This window comes from Hemitrygon akajei, chromosome 23 (genome assembly GCF_048418815.1).
Source record: "Hemitrygon akajei chromosome 23, sHemAka1.3, whole genome shotgun sequence".
In the NCBI taxonomy this organism is placed as follows: Eukaryota; Metazoa; Chordata; class Chondrichthyes; order Myliobatiformes; family Dasyatidae; genus Hemitrygon; species Hemitrygon akajei.
The window spans coordinates 22,992,098-23,019,125 of NC_133146.1; the positions used below are offsets into that span (position 1 = coordinate 22,992,098).

The following is a 27,028-nucleotide window of genomic DNA, read 5'->3' on the forward strand; positions in this document are numbered from 1 at the left end:
ACCACCCAACTTTAAAAATTATAATCACTATACTAAAAACCACACTTCTTAATATACTTTGTTGTAAAAAAAAGAATATAATCACTAAAAGCTTATAAATCGGGTTATAACCCAAACAAATCAAGAAATATTTAAACTATGATAAGCGATGCATTATAGGAAGAAGACGAGAGAAGAAAAAATAACGCCATCTTAAACAAAACCAAGAATATTTTTCCAAAAAACCACCATCTTAATAAAAAAGAATTCACCTTCGAAGGGTTAAAAATACACCTTCGAAGGAACAAAAATAATAGTCAAAAATATAGTATAATGGTTAAAGTGTATAAAACAGAGCGATTAATATAACAAAAACACACTTTAACTTAAATATAAAGTATAGGATAAACCTACACCAATAACCAGAGACTAAATCTGGTTTGAGGAATCGAAAACCATCTTACACGATCAGAATCACTCATTTATTAGGGATCAGTGTCTGTAGCAGTAGGGAAGTTCTCCTCCAGATAACTTCTCGCTTCAGATGTAGAAAGGAAAACCTGGCGTGGAGCATGTGGCGGAGAGATTCTAAGCTTCGCAGGGTATAAGAGTGCAAGTTTTAGATTTTTCTCATAACATTCAGACATCAGAGGTTTAAAAAGAAGCCTTCATAACTTCAGGACTAAAATCTTCAACCAAACGGAAATAGTAATCTTGAAATTTAACCATTCCAACCCGCCGAGCCACATAAGTACCGTAGATGCCGGATTATAAGCCGCTACTTTTTTCCCACGCTTTGAACAGCTTTGAACACTGCGGCCTTTACTACGGTGCGGCTAATGCATGGTTTTTTTTCATGCCGCCAAAAACATTTTGCCTCGTAACAGTAGACCAATAAAATTGATGAGTAGTTCACAGAGGTCCAATGAAATTGTACGATAAATCAAGCGCACTTTCACAATTAAATTATTGTAAATCAGTCATTTGTACTCACCCTCATCAACATGGAAAACACTCGAAGAAAAGCATTGTGCTGCCTTTATGGCAGTTATTTAGTTTATAATATTTTCGCTTAGTAATTCATTTGTTAGTATTTTCTAGTTAAAGTTAGAAGTGTTTTAAGTATATTTGTTTTCTGTACTACATCCCGGGATGCTATGACGTCACATCCGGTTTCGCAGCGTCTTGTGGGAAAATACCGGTTTGCGATAAACGGAAAGGAGGGGGGCGAGCGCATTAGACCCGCGCGAGAACGCTGCAAACATATGATGCAGCTTTTAAGTTAAAGGCGATCAATAACTTTTCCTGGTAGGCTGCAGTATATATTTTTTTACCAGTCGTTAGGAGATATTGGAATGTTGTTCGTGCACTGTTCAGTAAAAAAGTATACGCAACGTAATTTGTGTGTTACCAATACGTATGTATATTTAAAAGTAGCCGTGTTACAGGCACGGTTCGAAAAAAAGCATTTGCAATATGTATTTGTTTATGTTACCATACGGATTTAATTAAAAGTTAAAAAATCCTCACGTGTAATATCTTTCTGTGTAAATATCTCATATTACAATGTGGGACACCTGCGGCTTAAAATCCGGTGCGGCTTGTACAAGTACAAAATTGATTTTCTTTCTAAAATTAGAGCCTGCGGCTTTTAATCAGGTGCGCTCTATAGTACGGAATCTACGGTAAGTTGTTCTTTGTTGTGTACATAATGAAACCGGACAATTACAATCGAAGGTTTAGCTGGAGCACTCGATGAACGACGCCAAATTCTATGAGCTCGATCAAGTAACGGGGGGTTATCTGGGAAAACCGACGGGAACGCATCTTTTAAAAGTTGAGCAAAATATTTCGAAGGGTCGTCTTTTTCTGTGCCGTCTGGGAGACCAAGTATACGTAGGTTCTGTCTTCTGGACCGATTCTCAAAGTTGACACTCTTGGCTTTAAGTGTTTCCACCAATTTAGTGGTCGAAATTAAATCCTGTTGCAATTTTTCAATTGTCAAATCTCGTTTCCGAGCTTCTTCTTGCAGAGTCGCAATAAGAACTTGCTGCTGGTTAATTACTGAATCCGTCTTAACCATATAATCTTGAAAAGCCTTTATATCTTGTTTAAAAATTTGTTGTAGTTCATCAAATTTTTTATCCAAAACTTCCATAAACAGTTCATAAGTTAATTCAGTGCATTGCGGATGAGCTTGCTTCTTTCCATTACCGTTCGGGTTGCGCCCAGGTTCTCGTCCTATAGATCTAAGAGCCATTTCTGTTTGCATATCTTCAAAAATTCACAATAAACTCTTAACGATAAGTCCAAGAAAATAGCAAGAATCTTTTGGTGTAGGTAAAAATAAGTTGGATAAGGGTGATCAAAGGTTAAAAAAAGTAAAGGTTATGGAGCGAATCTAAAACAGTACTCACTCCATGAGCGTCTCCCGCTGACCTGCCGGGAATTTGTATAATCATCCTTGTAGTTTGACCTCTGACAACTGTTTATTAGAATCAGATTTAATATCATGAAATTTGCTAACTTTTACTGCAGCAGCACGATGAAATATAAAGAGAAAAAAACTGAGTTACATTAAATATGTATTTTTTGTGTATATATAATTTTAAAAAATTAAATAGTTAAGTTAAAGTATATAGTGCAAAATAACAAATTAAAAATGTAATGGGTTCAATGTCCATTTAGAAATCGGATGGCAGAGGGGAAGAAGCTGTTCCTGAATCACTGAATGTGTGCCTTCGGGCTTCTGTACCCCCTTTCAACGGTAACAGTGTGAAGAAGGCATGTCCTGGGTGTTGGGGGTCCTTAATGATGAACACCGCCTTCCTAAGGCACCGCTCCTCCTTGAAGATGTCATGAATACTACAGAGGCTGGTATCCATGATGGAGCTGACTCATTTTACAAGTTTCTACAACTTATTTCAATCTTGTGTAGTAGCCTACCTACCCCCACCATACCATTCGACAAACCAAATCACTTCAAACTCCTAATGAAATATAGCCATTGTCTTGCCTTCTTTATAACTGCATCAAAATGTTGTGTCCAGCTTAGACCCTCAGAGATATCGACACCCAGGAACTTGAAATTGCTCATTCTGTCCACTTCTAATCCCTATGAGAATTGGTTTGTGATTCCTGGTCTAGCCCTTCCTGAAGTCCACACTCAGCTCATTGGTCCTGCTAACATTGAGTTCAAGATATTTGCTGTGATACCTCTCAACTAACTAGTATATCCCACTTCTATCTGCACTTTTGTCACCATTTGAAATTCTGCCAACAATGGTTGTATTAATCAGCAAATTTATAGATATATGAGCTATGCCTAGCCATGTGGACGTAGTGAGAGTGGAGCAATGGGTTAAGCACACATCCCTCTGGAGTGCCAGTGAGGTAATGTTATTTCCAATCTATACAGATTGTGGTCTTCTGTTTAGGAAATTGAGGATCCAGTTGCAGAGGGAGGTACAGAGATCTAGGTTCTGTAGCTTGTCAGTCAGGATTGTAGGAATGATGGTGTTAAATGCTGAGCTATAGTCAATAAATGGCATCCTGACATGGGTATTTGTATTGTCCAGATGATCCAAGGCTACGTGGAGGTTTTCTGGTAGATCTATGGTGCTTTCTTCTTAAGATTATCAGTTATATACAAATGAGGACTTGCAATGTAACCTTTACATTTCCAGTATTCTATTGGTTGCCTTTATTATTTTGCATTTTGTTTTTTTTCTACTATACATTAAAATTATAGCAGTAATTAGTTTTCTATCCTTTATTGATCCAAAGTCCATTATATTAGCCTTTGTTATGTTTGATTTCTTGCACTTTTCCCTATATTATTTGGTAAAAAGCTGTTAAACAATAAATTTTTCCTATAGTTTGCCTCATCATCACATGTCTCTAGTCTGGTGAAGTATACTGTTTTTGTAAATCTTACCTCTGAACAGCCACCTGGAAGCAGAAGCTATATAGGGATTTCTAGATGATGTATCTCTCTTTTGCCATTCTTCATGTCCTGGGAGAGTTTGCACAAGCTGCATGCACTACATCCGAAATGATAGGAAAGTTGTTGGTCCTAGTAGCAGCTAAATGCCTTGTGCAGAGAAAGTCTGGAGTCTTGAGTGCTCTTGCTTTCTCACTGTCTGACTGACTAGGATCTCCAGATATCTGCCAGTGCTTTTCTAAATTGAGCCATGCTGTTAGCCTTTGTGATTTGAGGCCTGTCACATGATCTGGCAGCAGTTGCTAGTTTTGCATAGGTGAGGTTACTTGCAGATGGGTAGATTGAATCTAACAGGAATGAAGTGTTTTCATTTATGAAACCCTGAGAATTAAATTGTAGAAGTTCAGAATTAAATAATCTGAGTGAATAAAGTTTGATACAGCTAGAAAAAGTAGAAAAGATTTGAGGACGTTGCCAAGACTTGTGGTTGAGTTATTGAGAGGTTGAGTAGGCTTGGACATTATTCTCTGGAGTGCAGGAGATTGAGTGTATAAAATCACGAAAAACATAAATATGCACGCAATCCTTTCCCCAAGTTTGAAGAATCAAAAGCTAGCGGACATAGGTTTAAGGTGAGAGGGTAGAGATTTAATGGGAACCATAGGGGTGATCAGAGGGTGGCCTGTATGTAGAAAGAGGAAGTGGTTGAGGCAATATAATTAACATTTAAAAGACACTTGAACAAGTACATGGATCGGTAGTGGGAAATGGGCCAGTAGTCAGCAAATGGAACTGGCTTAAATGTGCATCAAGGTTGGCAGTGACTGAATAAGCCAAAGGGCCAGTTTCCCTGTTGTAAGATTCATGGAGCTAATACCATCCTAGTAGTTCTCATGGAAATCTTCAGTTGAGTGAGAGAGTTCAGAAGATGTTTAAATAAATTACAAGAGAGCAAATATTGTATAGATAAAGCACTTATTGCTTAATCTCTTTACTACTACTTCTGGTGGCCACCCTTCTATTATCTGAAGCCTGCACTCTGGGTGTAACCATCTCAGTAAAATTCTCATCTATGGCACTTTCTATGACAGATGGTCCTGAGTATATCCAGCTATAGTTCCTTGACCTTGTCAGTCAGGAACTGCAGTTGGATGCATTTCCTGCAGATGTAATCATCAAGGCATAGATGACTGCACCTTGTGTCATAATAGGGAGGCATTTATGAGAAGGCTGGTTGAAATGCTTAATGAAGTGACAGATACTTTGTTAGGCCTGTCTTACTGACTATAATATTTGGGATGGAATGTAGAGGAGTCCATTTCCCACCTATCTCAGAGGTTTTTCCTGCATTTAGAAGGTGGCACCAACTCTCTGTTTAAGGACCTGTTGATGGGCCTGTGCTGCAGAGGCCATTAGGTCAAGTAAAATGTCAAAGGGAGACAGACCATCCAGTCTCAGTGCCCTCAGGCTGACCTACACAGTTCTGCTGTACTACCCAGGGGCAGGTTGCTGGTTTACATGATTAGGGCTGTGAGATTATTGTTCTTCGTCTGTTCATTTTATAATCTCTTATTATAAAAGAGTTGCGAATACAGTGACTGTTTTGCGCGTCTGATGCCTGGAAGTTGGAACAATTTCATCAACAGTCAGTCCCGATTGCCAGCATAACCTCTATCAGCACGGGTGCAGCACAAGGCTTTGTGGACCTCCTCTACTCACTTTGCATGTATGACTGTACAGCTAAACACACCACCTATGCCATATTTAAGTTTGCTGGCAACACCATTCTCATAAGTGGAATCAAATGTAGTGACGGATCAGTATATAGGAGGGAGATTGAGAATTTAGCTAAGTGGTGCCACAACAGCCTCTTACACAATGTCACCAAGATCAAAGAGCAGATATTTGAGTTCAAGAGGAAATCTATGAGCCAGCTCTCAACGGGCGATTAGGTGGAGAAGTTCAGCAACTTTAAATTCCTGGGTGTTATCATTTAAGTACATAGAACAGTAGAGGAACAGGTCCTTCAGCTGAAGATGCTGTGCTGAACTAATTAGACTAGTAAATAAATGCCTAACTAAACTAGTCACTTCTACCTAAACAAGGCCCATATCCCTTCATTCTCTGCATATTTGTGTGCCTGTCTAAGAGCCTCTTAAACACCTCTTTCAAAATTGCTTCCACCACTACTGCTGGTTGTGCTTTCTCAGCACTCATTGTTCTGTTTTCTCCATTGGGGTGGTGGGAGAAAAGGACTTGCCCTGTATATCTTCTTGCACATAACTCAATTCAGAATAAATGCAAATATGCATCCTTGTTTTGGACATTTTATGATTGAGGAAAATCACTTTGCTGTCCATCCCATGTAATCTTATAAACTTCTGTGAGGTCTCCTTGCAGCCTCTGTCATTCCAGAAGAAACAATCTGACTTTGTTCAACCTCTCCTCTCTGCACGTCTCCTCCAATCCAGGTGGCCTGGATTCATAAAGGAACACATGCCACATGCCGCCTTTATTACTATCGAATTGTGTAGCCGCTTTCAGGGAGCTATGGATATGGACCCCAAGATAGTTTCGTACATGCAGTCCCCAAGTTACGAACATCCAACTTACAGACAACTCGTACTTACGAACAGAGGAAGGAGAACGCCGTCTGCCATTTTAAGTCAGATCGCGATGCCATCTGCCATTTAAAGTTGGATCGTGACACGGTCTGCCATTTTAAGTCGTTGCCGTTGACACTGAGTGTTTAACTTCGTATTTGGCTTAAATTGTTCTTAGTAAGATTCACTCTGACCCCCCCCCCCCCCCCCATTCTGGTCAGCTGGTGGCGCAGTGAGATCAGCGCCGGGCTGGAGAGCGGAGGTTTGTGAGTTCGATCCAGTGACAGACCGCTCCCATGCTGGGCTGATGTCGATCCAGTGACTCCCGTACCATCTGTGCCGGGTTGATTTCGAGCTCGCAACTTGACCTCATAAATAAAAAACACAGCCACCTCCAGTTTAAGGTCCCACGTGGAATATTGTGGATGATCAAATACACAAACCCGGCACAGCCCCCACTTGTCACATTTAGCCTCAGTGCGGTGGTCCTTAGGACCCAGCGGAGCTCGGGACCTGCCGCTCGCAGTGTTTCTGTTACATTGACGGGAAGCGATCGCAATTGAAAATAAAGTGGAAATAATAAACTGTTTGGAAAGAGGTGAAAGTCCATCGGTCATTGGAAAAGCGTTAGGCTACAGTCGGTCAACGATTGGAACTATTTTAAAGGATAAAGAGAGAATAATGCAACATTTGAAAGGCCCTTCTCCGATGAAAGCTACAGTTATTACTAAGCAACGCAGTGGTTTAATTATTGGAATTCATACGTTTCTTAAGTGTTTTATATGCATAGAAAGGTAAAATATATACTAGACAAATGTTTGACGCTAAAGAATACAGGATGTACTTGTTCCGACTTATGTACAAATCGACTTAAAGACGGACTCAGGAACAGAACTCGTATGTAACCTGGGGACTGCCTATATACCAGTGCAGTTAATGATCCTGCAATTAGCTGAGAGCTCTCCTTTGGCATTTGATCTCCCAAAATGCAACATTTCATATGAAACATGCATAGAAAACAACATATTTGAAAAGAGTAAACATGGATTTATGGAAGGGAAATCCCATTTACTCAATCTATTGGAGTTTTCTTTTTTTTGAGGCTGTATCTAATGGAATAGATGAAGGGAATTCGCAGGCATGTGATAAGATGCTAGTTGGGAGGTTGCTGAACAAAGAGTATAAAACACTAGCGGTACTATTCTGGCATGGATTGAAAAATTATCAGATAGAAACCATAAAATAGGAATATGACCAGTAAGTACCACAGAAATTGGTGCTTGGACCTCAGTTATTAACAATTTACATCAAAGATTTGTCTGAGGGAACAATTATGTTAATGACATCACACTCAGTGATAGAGGGAGACTTTGAGGATGTAGACGAATATATAAAAGACTTGAATGAAAATGTCAGAGACATGATTATAAATTTTCTAAAGAGAAGGTTGTCGGGGGACGTCACGTGATGACGTAGGATCGCGACGTGGAAATCCAGCTCTCCCGTAAAAAAAAAACACTAATAAATTAATGTTTAAGTGAAGAAAAGTTAGTGAATATTTTCTAAAAACTACGTCTAAACTACTCAGGATTTTCCTTAGATATGCCTCTTAAACAGACGCAGAAGAAAACTACTACTTTGAAGACAGTACAAGCTGGGCCAGCCACCATGAAGGAGCCTCGGACTCAAGTGCATCTTACCTCTGGTGATACAGAACAGGAATTGGCGGCAACATCAACAGTCTCCAAGAAGGAACAACAGGAACTGCGCGTGCGCGAAGGAAGGGGCATGCGCAAACACAAGCAATTTGAACTACAAATCCCAGCTACGATTGGAAGTGGAAGTGAAAATGAATCCGCGGTGGATTCGGATTCTCTGGAACATACAGATGAAGATGAGGAGGCAAAAGAAGAACAACAGGAAGAGGTTGGAGGTGGAAGATCTTCTGGAGACATAAGAAAAGCTTTGGTGCAAATAATGCATGAATTAAAAGAATTAAAAACATTAAAAATAATAAAAGAAGATATTAAAAATATGAAGATTATGTTTGATAAAATGGTGAAAAAACAGGAGAAAATGGACAAGAAAGCTAAAAAGTTGGAAGAAATAATGGGAGACAGTATTGATAGAGTGAATAAAATGGAAGATAATATTCTTGCCTGGACATCAGAAAGAAAACGACTATTGGAAAAAATAGACGTGCTTGAAAATTTTAGTAGGTGAAATAATATTAAAATTGTTGATCTTAAAAAAGGGATAGAGGGAGAGGATCCAATAAAATTTTTTCAAAAATGGATCCCGGAAAATTTGGAAATGGAAAAGAGAACCCAGCTGATTGAAATCAAAAGGGCCCACGGAGCCTTAAGACCAAAACCTCAACCTGATCAAAACCCACAACCAATCTTGATAAAATGCTTAAGATATCAAGATAAAGAAAAGATCCTGAAGGCGGTTGCCCAATGTGCCAGAAAGAGAAATGAGCCATTCATGATAGAAGGGAAAGCAGTTTTTTTCTATCCTGATATAAGTTATGACCATTTGAAGAGAAAGAAGGAATTTAATCCAGCGAAAAAAGTTTTATGGGAAAAGGGTTATAAATTTATATTGCGCCACCCGGCAACACTGATAATTTTTTTGGATGACGGAAAAAGAAGATTTTTTACTGATCATCGGGATGCAGAGGAGTTTGCACAAGAACTCCCAAATATTCGCTAGATACAGTGAAGATTTTAAAGTGAAACAGATTAAAGATGAAGACGGGGACAGTGAAGTGAGTTGATGGACATTAAGGACAGAAGAATATTTAAATATACTTTTAATTATATGATACAGGGGGAGAAAGGTAAAAATTTGAGAAATATTAATTGAGAGTAGTGATATTATTTTTTCTTCTCTTACATATACCTTTCTCATGCTACGGGGGAGCTGGGGGAACTTCAGATCGATCGCTACAGGATTCACGTGTGTAATCATGGCGTTTGCCATGACCCGCACAATGGAGGGGGGTAATGTTGTGTTTTTTTTCATTCACAACATTAGCAGGGGGGTTTTTTGTTGTTTTTTTTCTTTATAATCTATTTTTCTTTTATCTTTCTTTCTTTGCCTGGATGATCGGAGGGGAGACACATAGTAACATGGAGAATTTTAAAATAATTCCCCAAGGTACTACGAGAGTTGAAATATTATGTATTATTATAGATTGGAGTAGCCCCGTTAAAAATAATGACTAATTTAATGAATTTTTTAAAGTTTTAATGTTAATGGGCTTAATGGACCTGTGAAAAGAAAAAGAATTTTTACAGACATTAAGAAAATGAAAATAGATATAGCTTTTATACAAGAAACACATTTAACAGAGATAGAACATCAGAAATTAAATAGAGATTGGGTCGGAAATGTTATTGCAGCTTCATTTAATTCAAAAGTGAGGGGAGTTGCAATTTTGGTTAACAAAACTTTACCAATTAAAATACAAAATGTATTAATTGATTCTGCAGGAAGATATGTAATTATACATTGTCAAATCTTTTCAGAACTATGGACTCTTATGAATATTTATGCACCAAATGAAAACGATGTAAAATTTATACAAAAGGCTTTTTTGAATTTGGCTGACACACACGATAAAATATTAATAGGTGGAGACTTTAACTTTTGTCTAGACCCAGTTTTAGATAGGTCAACAAAGGTTGTTACAAAACCAAAAGTAGCAAAATTAACTTTATCATTGATGAAAGATTTAAATTTGATTGATATATGGAGAAGAATTAACCCAAGAAAAAGAGATTATTCATTTTATTCAAATAGACATAAAACTTATTCAAGGATAGATTTTTTCCTACTATCAGCAAATATTCAAGACAGAGTGAAAAATATGGAATATAAAGCAAGAATATTGTCAGATCATTCCCCCTTGATAATGACAATGATAATGATGGATAAGGAGGAATCGATTTACAGATGGAGATTTAATTCAATATTATTAAAACGTCAAGATTTTTGTGATTTTATGAAAAAACATTCAGTTTTTTTTAGATACAAACTCACATTTAGTTGATGATAAATTTATATTATGGGAAGCGATGAAGGCATATTTGAGAGGCTAGATAATAAGTTATACTTCTAAAATTAAGAAGGAATATATGGTAGAAATAGATCAATTGGAAAAAGATTACAAAATTAGAAAAAGCATCTCAAAGATATATGACAAGAAAAGCAAAAACAACTTCTTAATAAGAAGCTACAATATAATACACTTAAGACATACCAAACAGAAAAAGCAATTATGAGAACTAAACAGAGATATTATGAACTAGGTGAAAGATCACACAAGATTCTTGCTTGGCAGTTAAAAACAGACCAGGCTTCCAAAATGATAAATGCAATTAGAACAAGTGTAAGTAAAATTACTTATAAACCTTTAGAAATCAATGAAACTTTAAAATTTTTTTATTCTGAACTGTATCGATCAATCACAAAATGATATTGTTGAGATAGGTTTTTTATCACAAATAACTCTCCCAAAATTGAATTCGGAAGAACATAAGGGATTAGATGTGCCTGTTACATTGAAAGAGGTCGAAGAAGCTCTGGGATCACTTCAGAGTAATAAATCTCCAGGAAAAGATGGTTTTCCACCTGAATTTTACAAAATGTTTAAAGATTTATTAATTCCTCCTTTTATGGAGCTAATACACCAAACGGAAAGAACGCATAAACTTCCAGAATCTTTTTCGACGGCTATTTTAATAGTATTGCCAAAAAAAGACAGATATTTTAAAGCCAACATCATATAGACCTATTTCTTTGTTGAACATGGACTATAAAATAATAGCAAAGATTTTATCTAATAGATTATCTAAATACTTACCAAAATTAATACACATGGACCAAACAGGATTTATTAAAAATAGACAATTGGCAGATAATGTAACTCAGTTACTTAGCATAATTCATTTGGCACAAAAGAGGGAAGAAATGAGTGTGGCAGTTGCTTTGGATGCAGAAAAAGCATTTGATAGATTGGAATGGGATTTTTTATTTAAGGTATTGGAAAAATATGGATTAGGAGTATCTTTTATAAAATGGATTAAAACCTTAAATACTAGCCCCAAAGCTAAAGTGGTGACAAATGGCCAAATTTCAACATCATTTCAGTTAACAAGGTCAACTAGACAAGGTTGTCCATTATCACCTGCTTTATTTGTGTTGGCGATAGAACCATTAGCTGAATTAATTAGAACTGACTCAGATATTATGGGTTTCAGAGTTAATCAGGAGGAATATAAGATTAACTTATTTGCTGATGATGTTCTGATTTATCTAACTAACCCATTGCATTCGTTGTGTAAATTATCTTCTAGATTGGAAGAATATGGGAAAATATCAGGGTACAAAATAAATTGGGATAAAAGTGAAATTCTACCCCTTACTAAAGGAGATTATAGTCAATGTCGATTAATAACTCAATTTAGATGGCCGATAAATGGTATAAAGTATTTAGGTATAAGAGTTGATAATGATATAAAGAATTTATATAAACTAAATTATTTGCCATTATTGACAAAAATTCAAGAGGATCTTGACAAATGGATGATGTTACCAATAACGTTAGTAGGTAGAGTCAGTGCTGTAAAAATGAATATATTCCCTAGATTACGATATTTATTTCAAACACTACCAATACAATTACCGCAGAAGTTTTTTCAAGAGTTAAATAAATGTGTGAGGAAGTTCCTTTGGAAAGGTAAGATGTCAAGAATATCGTTGGAAAAATTGACATGGAAAATTGACCTAGGAGGGTTACAATTACCAAATTTTAAGAATTATTACAAAGCAAATCAACTTAGATTTATTGCATCTTTTTTTGATGAAGATAAACCGGTATGGATTAGAATAGAATTAGATAAAATAGGAGAGAATATACCAGAAGATTTTATATATAAATGGGAATCTAAATGGATACGGGTCCGGGCCCAAAACGTTGACAGCGCTTCTCCCTGGCCTGCTATGTTCCACCAGCATTTTGTGTGTGTTGTTGTTCCTATACTAAAACATTTGATTGATTTATTGAATAAGATAAATGTTGATGATGAGATAAAGAAATCTTTATTAGCAAAGAGACCTTTAATTCAAAATAAACATTCCTTTTACAATGGATAATCAACTTTTATATAACTGGTTTCACAAAGGGATTAGATATATAGGAGACTGTTTTGAAGGAGGTATATTAATGTCATTTGACCAATTAAAGAATAAATACAAAATATCAAATAACACTCTTTTCTGTTATTTCCAATTAAGGGCTTATTTAATAGATAAACTGGGTCAAACAATGTTATTGCGGAAACCTAATGAAATAGAAACTTTAATTCATAAAGGAAAAATTAAAAACATTATTTCTGGTATGTATAATTTGATTCAAAAACAGGCAATTAAACAAGGAATTCATAAGTCAAGACAAAAATGGGAAACTGATTTGAATATTAAAATTGATGAAACAAGTTGGTCAAAATTATGTCTTGACAGTATGACAAATACAATAAATGTTCGACTAAGATTAGTATAATATAACTTTTTACATCAATTATATATTACACCACAAAAAATAGATTAAACTCAAATTTATCTGATCAATGTTTTCGATGTAATCAAGAAATTGGTACTTTTTTACACTGTACTTGGTCTTGTTTTAAAATTCAACCTTTTTGGACAAAGAGTTTTACTGGAACAAATTATTGGAATACAACTTCCACATAATCCAACATTACTTTTACTAGGTGATATTGAAGGGATAAAATCGAAATCCAAATTGAATAAATGTCAGAAAGAATTCATAAAAATTGCATTGGCAGTAGTCAAAAAGGCTATTGCAGTTACTTGGAAATCAGATTCATACTCAAGTATAGATCATTGGAAGAATGAAATTTTTAGCTGCATTCCACTTGAAAAAATTACTTATAATTTAAGAGATAAATATGAAATTTTTCTGAAAATTTGGTGCCCTTATTTACAAAAGATAGGATTAAATATATAGGTGCTCTGAAGATAAAATTATTGGTTATCTGGGGAAAGAAATAAATATACATATTAAAGCTATTATGAACTCCATGGAGCATGTGGGGGTCTTCTGATATCCAGGCATTCTTTCTTTCTTACTTTTTTCTTCTCTTTTTTTTCTATAGGGATATGTTAGGGGGGAGGGGTTAAGGAGGGGAAAGGGCTGATAATATTTTTTCTTTCTGTAATCTATTTGAAAACTCAATTAAAAAAATTTATAAAAAATAAAAAAAGAAGAGAAGGTTGTCTAAGGATATAGTGGGACATAGATCATTTGGAAGATCAGACGGAGCTGTGGCAAATGTGATAATATCCAGACAAATGTGAGGTCATGTGCTTTGGAATGTCAAATTCTATTAGGACACATAGAGTAAGCAGCAGGTTTTTTTGGAGTGCAAGTCCACAGCTCCCTGAAAGTGATCTCACTAATGGGTAGGTACTGAAAAGAGCATTTGGTATGCTTGTCTTGATAGTCTGAGACATTGAGTATAGGAGTTGGGATATCATATTGCAGTTTTACAAAACAGTTAGAATATTGTGTATAGTTTTGGTCGAATCATTACAGGACAGATATGGTAACAAAATTGAGTACATTCGGCCCTCCTTATCCGCGGGTTCCGCCTGTGCAGATTCAACCAATCGTGGATCGGGAATCGAAAAAATACGGAAGTTCTCTAAGTCGGAACAGGTACATCCGGTATTATTTAGCGTCAGTTAGTCAAGCGTTTGTCTTAGTATATAGTATATATTTTACCTTTCTATGCATATAAAACACTTAAGAAAAGTATGTATTTCAATAATTAAACCACTGCGTTGCTTAGTAATAATTGTAGTTTTCATCGGGACAGGGCCTTCACATGCGCCATTATTCTCACTTTATCCCTACTGTAGCCTAATGCTTTTCCAATGACTGGCGTTTCACCTCTTTCCAGTCGCTTTATTATTTCCACTTTATTTTCAATTGTGATCATTTTCCGGAATAGAAATACTGTGGGCGGCAGGTCCCGTGCTCTGCCGGGTCCTAAAGTCCACCACACTGAGACAGGTTAAATAAGCTCCAGTACTCCACTGGGTCCTAAAGTCCACCAACTTGAGCATCCATTTTTTTGGTATCCTTGGGGGGGGGGGGGGGGGGGGGTCGTCCCAGAACCGATCCCCCACAGATAAGGAGGGCTGACTGTATGCAGAAGAGATTGGACAGAATGTTGTTGGGAATAAGTGATGTAGCTATGAGGAGGAATTGGATAGGGGTTTATTCTCGCTGGAATGTGGGAGGCAGAGTGATGACCTTGTAAAGCTTCATAAAATTGAGGGGCATAGATAAGATGGATAGTCAATAACTTCCTTCCAGAGCACAAGAATCCAGAACTATAGAGCACAGGTTGAAGGGGAGGGGGAGAAATTTAAAGGAGATCTGAGAGGCAAGTTTTTCACACAGAGGGTGTTAATTATTTCGACTGAGTTGACAAAGGACGTAGTGGAGGCAGAAACTATTAAAACATTTAGAATGTGTGTAGACAATAAGGGTGCAGAGGAATGCAGGCCTTATGCAGAGAGGTGGGCTTAGTATACATAATTATCATTGGCATGGGCGAGATGGGCCAAAGGGGCATGTTGCTGTACTGAAACATGCTTCTAAGCTACTGAGTGGAAGATATGAAGAACATTGCAAGGTTATTCACTGGAGTAGAAAAGGCAAGCATGTTGAGTTTTTCGGAAGTGTTTCATCAATTTGACAAAGCAAATGTGGTTGAAGTCAGAAAAATAATTTGCTTATTAAAAAGCCAATTATGCTAGGATAATGGATAGTATTAATTAATCAAGAGAAACATCCTGGGTAAGTTACTAATTGTTATTGCACTTGGCTGAAAAATACTTTGTGTCAACGAGGTAATCTTTGTATAAATCCTGGGTAATCGTATATTTTGCCAGAATCTGAACTAACTGGAATTGCATTTAGTTAAGATTTTAACAAAATATATGATTAGATGGGTTTTAAAATTACACAAAAAAAGATTGGTAATCTACATTTTATTTTGATGTACAGAACAAGTTGTCGCTTTGGATGCTCAGAATATTACCGCTGTTTCATGTGGTGAGATGCATACTCTAGCTTTAAATGATAACGGCCAAGTATTCGCTTGGGGCCTTGCCAAAGATGGTCAGTTGGGTTTGGTTACAACAGAGGAATTTGTCCGAGTTCCCAGGTAAGGAGTCTATTACAGTTCAATTTTATTGAGTTATTAACTCCTGATCACTTTCTTAGATAAGACTTTTTCTAACAGCAAGTACCAAGTCAGTAGTTTCCTGATATATACTTTAAATAACATAACAATTCATCTGCAACGACTTGGTTCCTCAATGTAGAGAATTATGAAAATTTATAATTAAACATCACCTGTTTCAGTATCCTGAAATAGAAATAATGTCAAGGAGATTTAAATTGCGTTCTTTTCGGTTCTTTTCTCTGTTAACAGTAGATAAATTAATCTCTTTAATAATAAAATAAGCTTCGAATAATGTTTAATTTGTTAATTATGCTTACTTAACTATACAATTGAAATTTGCCCTTTTAATTGTATATTAATTTTGTATGTTAGCAAAATGTTTTAAAATTATTTCCATTGTAGATGTGTGTGTATATGTACAGTACTGTGGGAAAAGTCTTGGGCACCTGTATATAAAAATTATGTAAAACAAAACTGCTTTCAAAATGAAATGTTTCCAAATATCAAAACAACTATAAAGAGCAGTAAACAGTAAAAAAAAAATCAATTCAGTATTTGGTGTGACCACCCTTGCCTTTAAAACTGCATCAATCCTGTACACTGTTGTGCAGTTTTAGGAGTAAATTGGCAGGTAGCTTGTTCCATGCATCTTGATACAGTTCCTTTACAAACTTTGGCTGTCTTGCTTGTTCCTGTCTCTCCAGGTTATTCCAGACAGTTTTGGGTTCTTTGGAATCCATCATCTGTTGCAGAGCTCCTTCATGTTCTTTTCATAGAAGTTAGTTCTTTTACGTTCCTGGTCATGTGTTTGGGTCATTGTTCTGCTGCAGAATGAAGTTGGGATTGAAAAGACGCCTTCCTGATGGTATTGTGTGATTGAGAATTTGTTTGGGCTTCTCAGCACTGAAGATTCCATTAATTTTGACCGGATCACCAATTCCATTTGCAGAAATGCAGCCCCAAACCTGCGGGGAGCCTCTGTATGCTTCACTGTTCGCTGCAGACACTCTTCCATGTAACACTCTCCAGCTGTTTTATGGACAAACTCCCTCCTGTCTAAACCAAAATTTTCAAATTTGGACTCGTCAGTCCAGAGCACTTGCTGCCGTTGGTCAGCACCCTAGTTCTTGTGTGTTTGTGCATAGGTGAGTCTCTTGGCTTTGTTTCCATTTTGGAGAAATGGCTTTTTGGCAACAATTCAAGATCACTTCAAACAAGACTTCTGACCGTGAATAGGTGTGCTTTGGTCCCAGTGGTTTCTGTGAGTTTAGAGCTGATGGCAATGTTAGACATCTTTTGATTTAGAAAGGACATTAGTTTGATGCACTTCTTGTCTGCTGCACTCAGTTTCCTAGTCCTCAACCTTTCCCATTTCTTTGTGCTTCTTCTGAAAAGCTTGGACAGCACATTTGAAACTCCTGTCTGCCTTGAAACGTCTGCTTCGGAGAGACCTTGCTGATTCAGGGTGACCGCCTTGAGTCTTATTACTGTCCTCACTTTTGCCATGGTGTAAGAATTAACGATCTGGAGGTTAAACTGTCACATATGCCACACCCTTGCATTTCAGTTTGGTCGTCCTTCACGTAGTTTGTTTTTTTCTGTACCTGTTTCTGTTTCAGTTAATCAGTTTAGTTCATTCAACTCATTATGCCACAGATCATAAACATCTGTATATTATTTGTTTAATTGTGCACTGGACTATATACCTACAAAGTAATCAATTTTTTAATTGGAAAATGGTGTATTAATATGTTACTTTCTTTTGATGAAATACAAAAATTCTCTAACTTTTTTTGGAAAATTAATGTTTGGAAACCTAAAATTAGCTGTTTTCTGCTGACACACTAATGCAGATTAAACATTTAAAACAAAATTTATATTAAAAAAATCTAGGGTGCTTTAAGACTTCTGCACAGTTTAGTGTGTATGCTTACTCACTCCTTTAAAAAATTAAGTATTTGACACCTTGAGTTGTTTTTCATTCCTTCAAAGTTAGTCATTTTGAAGTATTAATTTGAATTGAGTCAGGTTAAAAGATGCTTGATGTTATTCTACTGCCTAATTGTTAATCAGTGCTAGTTTGTTACTCATTACTAAATCTTATCCCTTTGGTTCTAAGGAATATCACTCCAGAAAAGTGCCCTAAGCGTAGAATAGAGATTCATTGCTTTCACTGCTATGCTTACTATTCTAATTTTATTCTTCTTTAACTTCTATCCCTGATCTCTTGAATAACATATTTCTTTTATTTCCTACACCAGCTCCCCATTAAGTTCTGTATAACAAATCTGTAGCTAATGCCCACTAGAATTTTGGAATCTTTATTATTCTGTATTTTTTAGTTATAATATCTCCTTTCTTTGCACTGCTCTAATTATTTTGTAGCATTTGTTACGGTTATTCCCACTCCGCTCTTCCAACTATTTTGCCATTATTTATCTCCTGATTATGCTTGGCCATGTATTTCGACTGAGTATTTGTTTTTAAATCCTTTGCTTTATTTATTTCATGAGCTTTTATGAGCATAATGTTTTGAGCAACTGCTCCCAGCCACGGTGTCCTGAATAGCTTGAGCTTTAACATTTATGTTAGTTTTTTTCCTTTAGGACTTTAAAGGCTTTGGTAGAAGTGCAGATAGTACAAGTGGCCTGTGGTTATCATCATTCTCTTGCTTTATCAAAAGGTAAGGAAAGATTTTGGCAGTGCATGTTCGTCAGTTTTTATTTGCTGATTAGTCCAAGTCACTTTAATTAACTGGCTACCTCTGTGCTAAATGTAGCTGAGGAATAAATATTCTGTTTACTTGGTTCCATCAAAATTAAAATATGTGGAACATTGCCTCCATTTGTCAATTTGTCCCCTTTTTCTGCGATATCACCTGCTTGGTTTTCATGGAGTTTGGAACACATTCTATTTCTATAGCATGGCAAAAGGAAGTAATAGAATAACTAAGCTAGAAAGGAAAGAATAAGAGAAGTCATGAAAATCTGGTAAAGAGGACAGGTTCATGGTAACTGAAGAGGTTCTTACAACTTAAGTTTTTGTTGTAGCATTTGAGTATATGAGAAAAATGTTATTTATTATTAAATAGTAACTGGCATTAATATTTGTGCAGTATCCTATCCGGATGTATCACAGCTTCATGTGGCAACTTCTCTGCCCAAGATCGCAAGAAATTGCAGAGTTATGAAACCAGCCCAAATCAGCCTCCTCCATTGATTCTGTCTACACTTCCAGCTGTCTTGAGGAAGAAGCTAACAACCTCAAGGACCCTTCCCAATTATATCATTCTCTCTTCTCCCCTCTCCCAGTGAGCAGAAGATAGAAAAGCTTGAGAGCGCATACTACCAAGCTCAAGGACAGTTTCTGTCCCACTGTTATCAGACTCTTTATTAGTCGTCTCATGCACTGAAAGATAAACTTTTGATCTCATTGTGGTGGCTCTTGTATTTTATTTGCCTACCTGCATTGCACTTTCTCTCTGACTGTTATACTTTATTCAGTGTCCTATTTTCCTTTTAACTATCTCAGTGTACTTATGACCTGCATTGTTTGCATGCAAACCAAAGCTTTTCAGTGTATTTGGTGTATGTGAAAGTAATAAACCAATACAGTATATATTAAGTAAAAGTATATAGTATAAATAAATGGTACCGTTTTAAAAAATTTGTGCATTACTACTTTTAACCAACCATCCTCGTAATGAGCTTACACTGTTTATTAATTCAGATGCCAATGTAAATGCTGTTTTAGTTAATGACAAAGGGAAATTAGTTTTGCTACTGGTGATACTCTTTGCAAAAAGCAAAATCTTTGTGTTGAAAACTTGATGTCTGGCACATGGTTGCTAGTTTCTGCGTGTTAACTTACAAATAACTACCTGTTTGTAAGACATCACAACCAGACCTTTCTCAATACTGTTTGAGATATTTTAAATGCATGCCACTGTTACTACATTACAGTATTTAAATGCATGTTGTGGAAAGAAATGAATATAATGCATTATATTTTCTTAGTTTATTTTGTTCTTAATTCTTTCAGGAAGTCAAGTTTTCTCATGGGGACAGAATAATAATGGGCAGCTGGGATTAGGTCGAGATATTGGAAACCAACCGTCGCCGCAGCCAGTTAGATCTTTAAATGGTGTTCCTTTTGTTCAGCTTGCAGCAGGTGGAGCACACAGTTTTGCACTCTCAGTCTCAGGGGCTATTTTTGGTTGGGGATCCAACAGATTTGGCCAACTTGGCCTGAATGATGAAACTGGTGAGTGTTACGAAATTTAGCGATAATAAAGAAGCCAACAAATAATTGTTATGGAACATTTGTTATAATCTAATGAAAAATGACTAAAGGGAGGGCTAACCAGATCTTGTTTTGGGCTTTAATTGTCAAATTTTCTCTTAAATATGTTAGTAATATGTACATTCTACATGCAGCACTAATCTTATTACTTGGAAGGGAAACAATTAGTGTCTCTACACCGTTGTTTTTATAATTAACTGTATTGTTATATACTGGAACCAGCTGGCTTTTCTTATCTAAAAATTTCAGATATGCAGTTTGTTATTGTGCATGTTATTAATATTTACTAGGCTTATGAACTTGTTTAATTATCAAAATAAAAAATTTGATGTCTCAGTTGATGACACAAATTCAAAAAATTAGACCCTGATAGATTGGTATGTTGGGAGGGTAGAGTTGGATGTGATGGATTTTAATTTTCTAGGTTTCAAACTAAAAAGAAATTGTTTGGCAAAACTTGGATCAGCTACGTTTCATGGAAAAGCCAATGTGTGTTTGGAGCTTTTATATATTTACAAATTTTCAATTTAAATTTTGAAATCAAAGTTTTTAGCAACAGAACTCTCCTTTTTGTTCAAACCTCTTTATTGAAAATATTTTAATCCCAGACAGATATGTTCCTGCCCGGCTTAAATCCCTACGAACACAAAAGATTGTCTACATTTGCTGTGGTGAAGATCACACTGCTGCTCTTACAAAGGTAGTAACTGTATTTTAAATTTACATAGTGGAGGGGTTTAAGAAAGGAGGAATGCAGCAGAAAGGAAATTATAGACCAGTTAGCCTGACCTCAGTGGTTGGGAAGATGTTGGAGTCAATTGTTAAGGATGAGGTGATGGAGTATTTGGTGACACAGGGCATGATAGTACAAAGTTAGTATGATTTCCTTCAGGGAAAATCCTGCCTGACAAACCTGTTGGAATTCTCTGAGGAGATTACAAGTAGGATAGATAAAGGGGATGCAGTGGATGTTGTATATTTGGACTTCAGAAGGCCTTTGACAAGGTGCCGCACATGAGGCTACTTACCAAGTTAAGAGTCCGTGGTATTACAGGAAAGTTACTAACATGGTTAGAGCATTGGCGATTGGTAGGAGGCAGTGAGTGGGAATGAAAGGATCCTTTTCTGATTGGCTGCCATTGACTAGTTGGGACCACTTTTTATGCTGTATATAAATGATTTAGTTGATGGAATAGATGGCTTTGTAGTTTACAGATAATACAAAAATTGGTGGAGGGGCAGGTAGTACTGAGGAATCAGTTAGGATGCAGAAGGACTTGGACAAATTAGGAGAACGGGCAAGAAAGTGGCAAGTGAAATACAATGTTGGAAAATGCATGGTCATGCACTTTGGTAGAAGAAATAAATATGCAGAGTATTTTCTAAAAGGGGAGAAAATCCAGGTATCTGAGAAGCAGAGGGACTTGGAAGTCCTTGTGCAGAACACCCTGAAGGTTAACTTGCAGGTTGAGTTGGTGGTGAAGAAAACAAATGCCATGTTACCATTCATTTCAAGAGGTCTAAAATACAAGAGCAAAGATGTGATGCTGAGGCTTTATAAGGTACTGTTGAGTCCTTGCCTTGAGTATTTTGAACAGTTCTGGGCCCCTCATCTTAGAAAAGATGTGCTGGCATTGGAGAGGTTTCAGAGGAGATTCACGAGGATGATTCCAGGAATGAAAAGTTTATCATACGAGGAACGTTTGATGGCTCTGGGTCTGTACCCGCTGGAGTTCAGAAGGATGGGGGGGGGGGGGGGAGGGGGGGATCTCATTGAAACCTTTTGAATGTTGAAAGGCCTAGACAGTGTAGATTTGGAAAGGAGTTTTCCAATGGTGGGAGAGTCTAGGACAAGAGCGTGCAGCCTCAGGATAGAGGGGCAACCTTTCAAAACAGAGATGCGGAGAAACTTATTTAGCCAAAGGGTGATGAATTTGTGGAGTTTGTTGCCACGTGCAGCTGTGGAGACCAGGTCATTGAGTGTATTTAAGGCAGAGATTAATAGGTTCTTGATTGGACATGGCATCAAAGGTTACAGGGAGAAGGCCAGGAAAATGGGGTTGAGAAGGAGATTTTTTAAATAAAAGGATCAGCCATGATTGAATGGTGGAGCAGATTTGATGGGCCAAATGGCCTAATTCTGCTCCTGTGTCTTATGGTCTTGTGGTTTTCAATTGTATCAACAGAATGTATAGTGACTTGTGTAACTTGAGTTTTCTGTTTCATAGCCCAATTGCTAATATTGCCATTATGTCTCCCAACAAATTATCAAAACACATTTCCCATTTTCCAGCAACATGGGAAATGCTTATTAGAAAAAATGGAGACTATGGAACCTGTATATTTTTTTTAAAAAATGTAGTTTACAAACTTTATATTGGTTGCTATCTCATCGTAGAGTCTTGAAGAGCAGTGCAGCATGGAAACAAGCCTGTGGCCACCTCATCCATGCTTGCTGTGATGTCTCCTTGAGCTAGTCCCATTTGTCAGCATTTGGTCCATATATCTCCAAACTTTTCTGATCTATGTACCCATCCATTTATCTTTTACACCTAATTATACTCACCTCCCTAACCATTCAGAATAGGCCACTTAGAGAATTTCTTTTCCATAGGCATGATATTCTTAGATGGCTGTTAGTTTGGAATTCTATACTCCAGTGGTGTGGTTGTTCAGTTTTTTCAGAATCAGGTTTAATGTCACTGGCACTTGTTCACGTGTTGTGAAATTTGTTCTTAAAATTTAAACTGTGTGTGTGTGTGTGTGTGCGCGTGTGCAATGTGTGTATATAGTAGTACTCATGGGTTAATTGTCCATGTAGAAACCTGATTGCAGAGGGGAAAAGATGTTCCTGAAATGTTGAGTGTCTTCAGGCTCCTACCATACCACCTCCTTGATGGTAGCAATGAGAAGAGGGTATGTCCTGAGTGATGGGGTCCTCAATGATGGATGTCTTTTTGAGGCATCACCTTTTGAAGGTGTCCTTGATGCTAATGCCCATGATGGAGCTGGCTGAGTCTACAACTTACTGCAGCTTTTTCCAATCCTGTGCAGTAGTCTCTCCATACCAGATGATGATGCAACTAGTTGGAATGCTCTCCATGGTATACCTGTCATAATTTGCAAGAGTCTTTGGTGACATACCAAGTCTCCTCAAACGCTAATGAAGTACAGCCTGTGTTGTGCTGCCTTTGTAATTGCATCAATATGTTGGACCCTGAATAGATCTTCAGAATGTCGACACCTTGGAGCTTTGAGAAATTGTTAATCTTTTCCGCTGCTGTTCCCTTGACGAGGACTGGTGTGTGTTCTCCTGACTTACCCTTCCTGGAGACCACAATCAATCCTTGGTCTTACTGCCATTCAAGATGGAATTACATTTTTGGAGCTGTTGTGGGGGTGGGTGAACACTGAAACTGTATTGATATTCCTCTTATTCTGAGAGAACCCTTGCTATTTTGTGGAACAGATTTGATGCACCATGTGCCCTGCTGTTTCTGTATGTTGTTTACCATTTTCAAAAAATAGTTAAAACTTGTGCATTCCTCTGCAGGAAGGTGGAGTGTTTACATTTGGTGCTGGAGGCTATGGCCAATTGGGGCACAACAGCACAAACCATGAAATAAACCCAAGGAAAGTCTTTGAATTGATGGGATATGTAATTACACAAATTGCCTGTGGAAGGTTTGTATTTTCTTTGTTAAGAATACAAAATATTAGAGCTGTCATTGGTATTTGTTTAACATGTTACGATGTATAAAATTCTTGAACATTGTATTTGCTCACATAGCATCAAACTGTTTCTTCACTGTTTTAAGTGTCTGTTGGCTTTTCCTTTCCCATGCCTAGTCACAATCAGTGGAAAAATGTTTCTTTTGAGGAAGACTAATTTCAGTAGGAGTAGGTTTGCTAAGCTGGACTTCATTTTCAGTGATGTGCCAGAATTTCCTCATTATTTCACTGGAGCAGATTTTTCTATAACTTTTATATTGTCGCCTTGGATGTAACAATTCAGTGCTTACAGCTCCCTGTGATAAAATTTATCAAGTTTATCTCATGTGCTATTGCTCATTATAGCTCATTGTAAAATTCTTAAGCCTGCCTATTCAATGTAGCTACTTCTATAATCAAAACAAATGCCTTTTTCCTTATTTCAGTTTATTTATAATTCTAACTCCAATTTCTTGAATTCTACTTATGATATATGGACAGTAACAGAAATGCTGTAAATACAGGAGAGGCAGAATTCCAAAGAGAAGCATAGTTAATTTTCCAAGTCAAGGGCTTTGCATTAGAATGGGAGAAAGCTAGAAATGAACCAACATCGCAGAGAAGGGGAGAAAGGCAAAGACAAAAAATGGAAAGGTTTAAAATAGCATAGAAACCTGGAGAGACTGAACGACACACATCTTTTGTTGAGATAATCAAAAGGAGAGTGAAAGAAGAGAAAGCGAAAGGAAAGTCTGTAGGAAGTGTAAATTATGTTTACTTTCTATGATCTGAACATGGTTAGCAAGGCCTCCCTTTGCTGTGCTTAGGATGGAGGTGAGCTGCTTTTTTTTTAAACCACTGTAGTCCTTTCGGTAAAAGCTTTCCAACAGTGTTGTTTGATAGGGCATTCCAGAAATTAGACTTAATGATGCTGGTAAAATGGTGATTAAGTTTCTCAATCAACAACAAATTTCACGAGCAACACCAGTGATAATATACCTGGTTCTGAACCTGCAGGATATAGTATTTCTGCATACCTGCTGCCCTTGTTTTACTTAGTTTGTGAGCTCACAGGAATGGGAGATGCTGTTGGAGTAGCTATGATTAACCACAGTGCGTTCTGTAGACTTTATACCCTCAGTGGCTACTTTTATTACATACACCTACTCATTAATGAAAATATCTAATCAGCCAGTAATGTGGCAGTGACTTAGTGCACAAAGTTCATGTAGATATGGTCAAGAGGTTGAGCTGTTGTTCAGACCAAACATCAGAATGGGGAAAAAATGTGATCTAAGTGATTTTGACCATGGTGCTAGACAGGGTGGTTTGTGTATCTCAAAAACTGATGATCTCAGAAGATTTTCACACAAGTCTCTTGTTTACAGTGAATGGTCAGATAAAAAACATCCAATGAGCAGCAGTTTTGTGGGTGAAAATGCCTTGTTAATTAAAGAGGTCAGAGAAAAATGGCCAGACTGTTTAAAGCCTTCAGGAAGGTGGCAGTAACACGTTACGACAGTGGTTTGCAGAAGAACATATCTGAATGCACAACGTGCTGAACCTTGAATTGGATGGGCTACTGTAGCAGAAGGCCATGAACATTAATGCAACTGAGTTGACTAGTCTGATAGGTGGGATACCAGTCAAATGAGCTGCTTTGTTCTTAGTATTTTCCAGTTGTGTATTTTTAGCACTGCATTCCTTCAGGCAAGTAAAAAGTAATTCGCCATGATATTGATCTATGTTTTATAGATGGGGGAATGGCTCTGATGTCAGAAGATAAGTCATTGGTTTAGAACACCCAACCTCAGCCATGCTCTTGTAGCAACAATATTTATGTGCTGGTCCAGTTGCATTTCTGGTCAGGCTGACCTGCAAGATATTGAACATGGGGACTCTGGGGTGGTAATGGCATTGGATATCCAGGGTAGGTGTTAAGACCTTCTCTATTTGAAGATGCCCATTGTAAGGCATCTTTATGGTAGAAGTGTTACCTGCCAATTACAGTTCAGCCCTTGAATGTCTTCTTGGTCTCACTGCAGGCAAATATAGGCTGGTTTATCTGATGAAGCAGCTGAGAATGGAATTTAATGAGTAGTCATTAGCAGACTTTTGCTCTTGTGGAAGGATGGTCACTGATTAAAACAGCTGAAGAATTCTAGAGCCCTACTGCACTAAGATAGACCCTTCGGCCTATCTTGTCCATGCTGACCTGATCTTCTGCCTCATCCTGTCGATCTGTATCCAGACCATAACTGTCCAAACTCCCCATATCCATGTACCTAATCAAATCTCCCTTAAAATTTATAACTAAATCTGCTTCTACCATTTGTACTGGCAGCTCATTCCACCATCATACCACCCTTTAAGTGAAATTCCCCCTCAAATATTTCCCCTTTCACGCTAAATCAGTGACATCTAGTTTCTGACTCACCCAACCTGAGGGGAGAGGGACTTGTGTTTACCTTATCTATACACCTCAGTTTTGTACACCTCTAAGATTTCCTCTCATTCTCCTGCACTTTAGTGAACAAAGCCCTAAAATGTTCAACCTTTTCCAATAACTCAGGTTCTCAAGTCCCAGCAACATCCTTGCAAATATTCTCTTGTTTATTTTTCAAGCTGATTTATTTTTTCTGTAAGTAGGTGATCAGAACTGCACACAATACTCCAAATTGGGCCTCACCAACATCTTGTACAACTTTGACGTAACATTCCAACCCCTGTACTCAGTGCCCTGATTTATGAAGGCCAATGTGCCGAAAGGTCTCTTTATGACCCTATCTACCTGTGATGCCACATTCAAGGCACTAGGGGCCTGTATTCCCAGGTCCATTTTTTCTTTGACATATGTCAGAGCCATAAGACCATGAGATATATGTGCAAAATTAGGCCATTTGGTCTATCGACTTTGCTCTGCTGTTTCATCAGGGCTGATGCATTTTCCCTCAGCTCCAATCTCCTCCCTTCTCCCCGTATCCTTTCATGCCCTGGCTAATCAAGAATCTATCAACCTCTGCCTTAAATATATCCAATGTCTTGAAATCCACAATCATCTGTTCAATGAATTCCATAGATTCACTACTCTCTGGATAAAGAACTTCCTCTTCATCTCTGTTATAAAATGATGTCCCTCTGTCTGAGGCTGTATCCTCTGGTGTTAAACTCCCCCACTATTGGATACATCCTCTCTGCATTCA

At 37.3% G+C, this 27,028-nt stretch overlaps 1 protein-coding gene across 5 annotated transcripts in view; it reads left to right on the plus strand.

Moving 5' to 3' along the window:
* herc4 (HECT and RLD domain containing E3 ubiquitin protein ligase 4) overlaps positions 1-27,028 on the plus strand; it is a 120,017-nt gene that overhangs the window by 13,638 nt on the left and 79,351 nt on the right. For all 5 annotated transcript variants that reach the window (XR_012096095.1, XM_073027207.1, XM_073027208.1 and 2 more), the window contains exons 3-7: positions 15,632-15,791; positions 18,419-18,495; positions 19,854-20,075; positions 20,723-20,814; positions 23,668-23,798. Coding sequence is in view for 4 of the 5 variants with exons in the window: in XM_073027207.1 (XP_072883308.1) it covers positions 15,632-15,791; positions 18,419-18,495; positions 19,854-20,075; positions 20,723-20,814; positions 23,668-23,798 (682 nt within the window). In the remaining variant the exon portion in view is untranslated. The remainder of the gene's footprint in view (positions 1-15,631; positions 15,792-18,418; positions 18,496-19,853; positions 20,076-20,722; positions 20,815-23,667; positions 23,799-27,028) is intronic.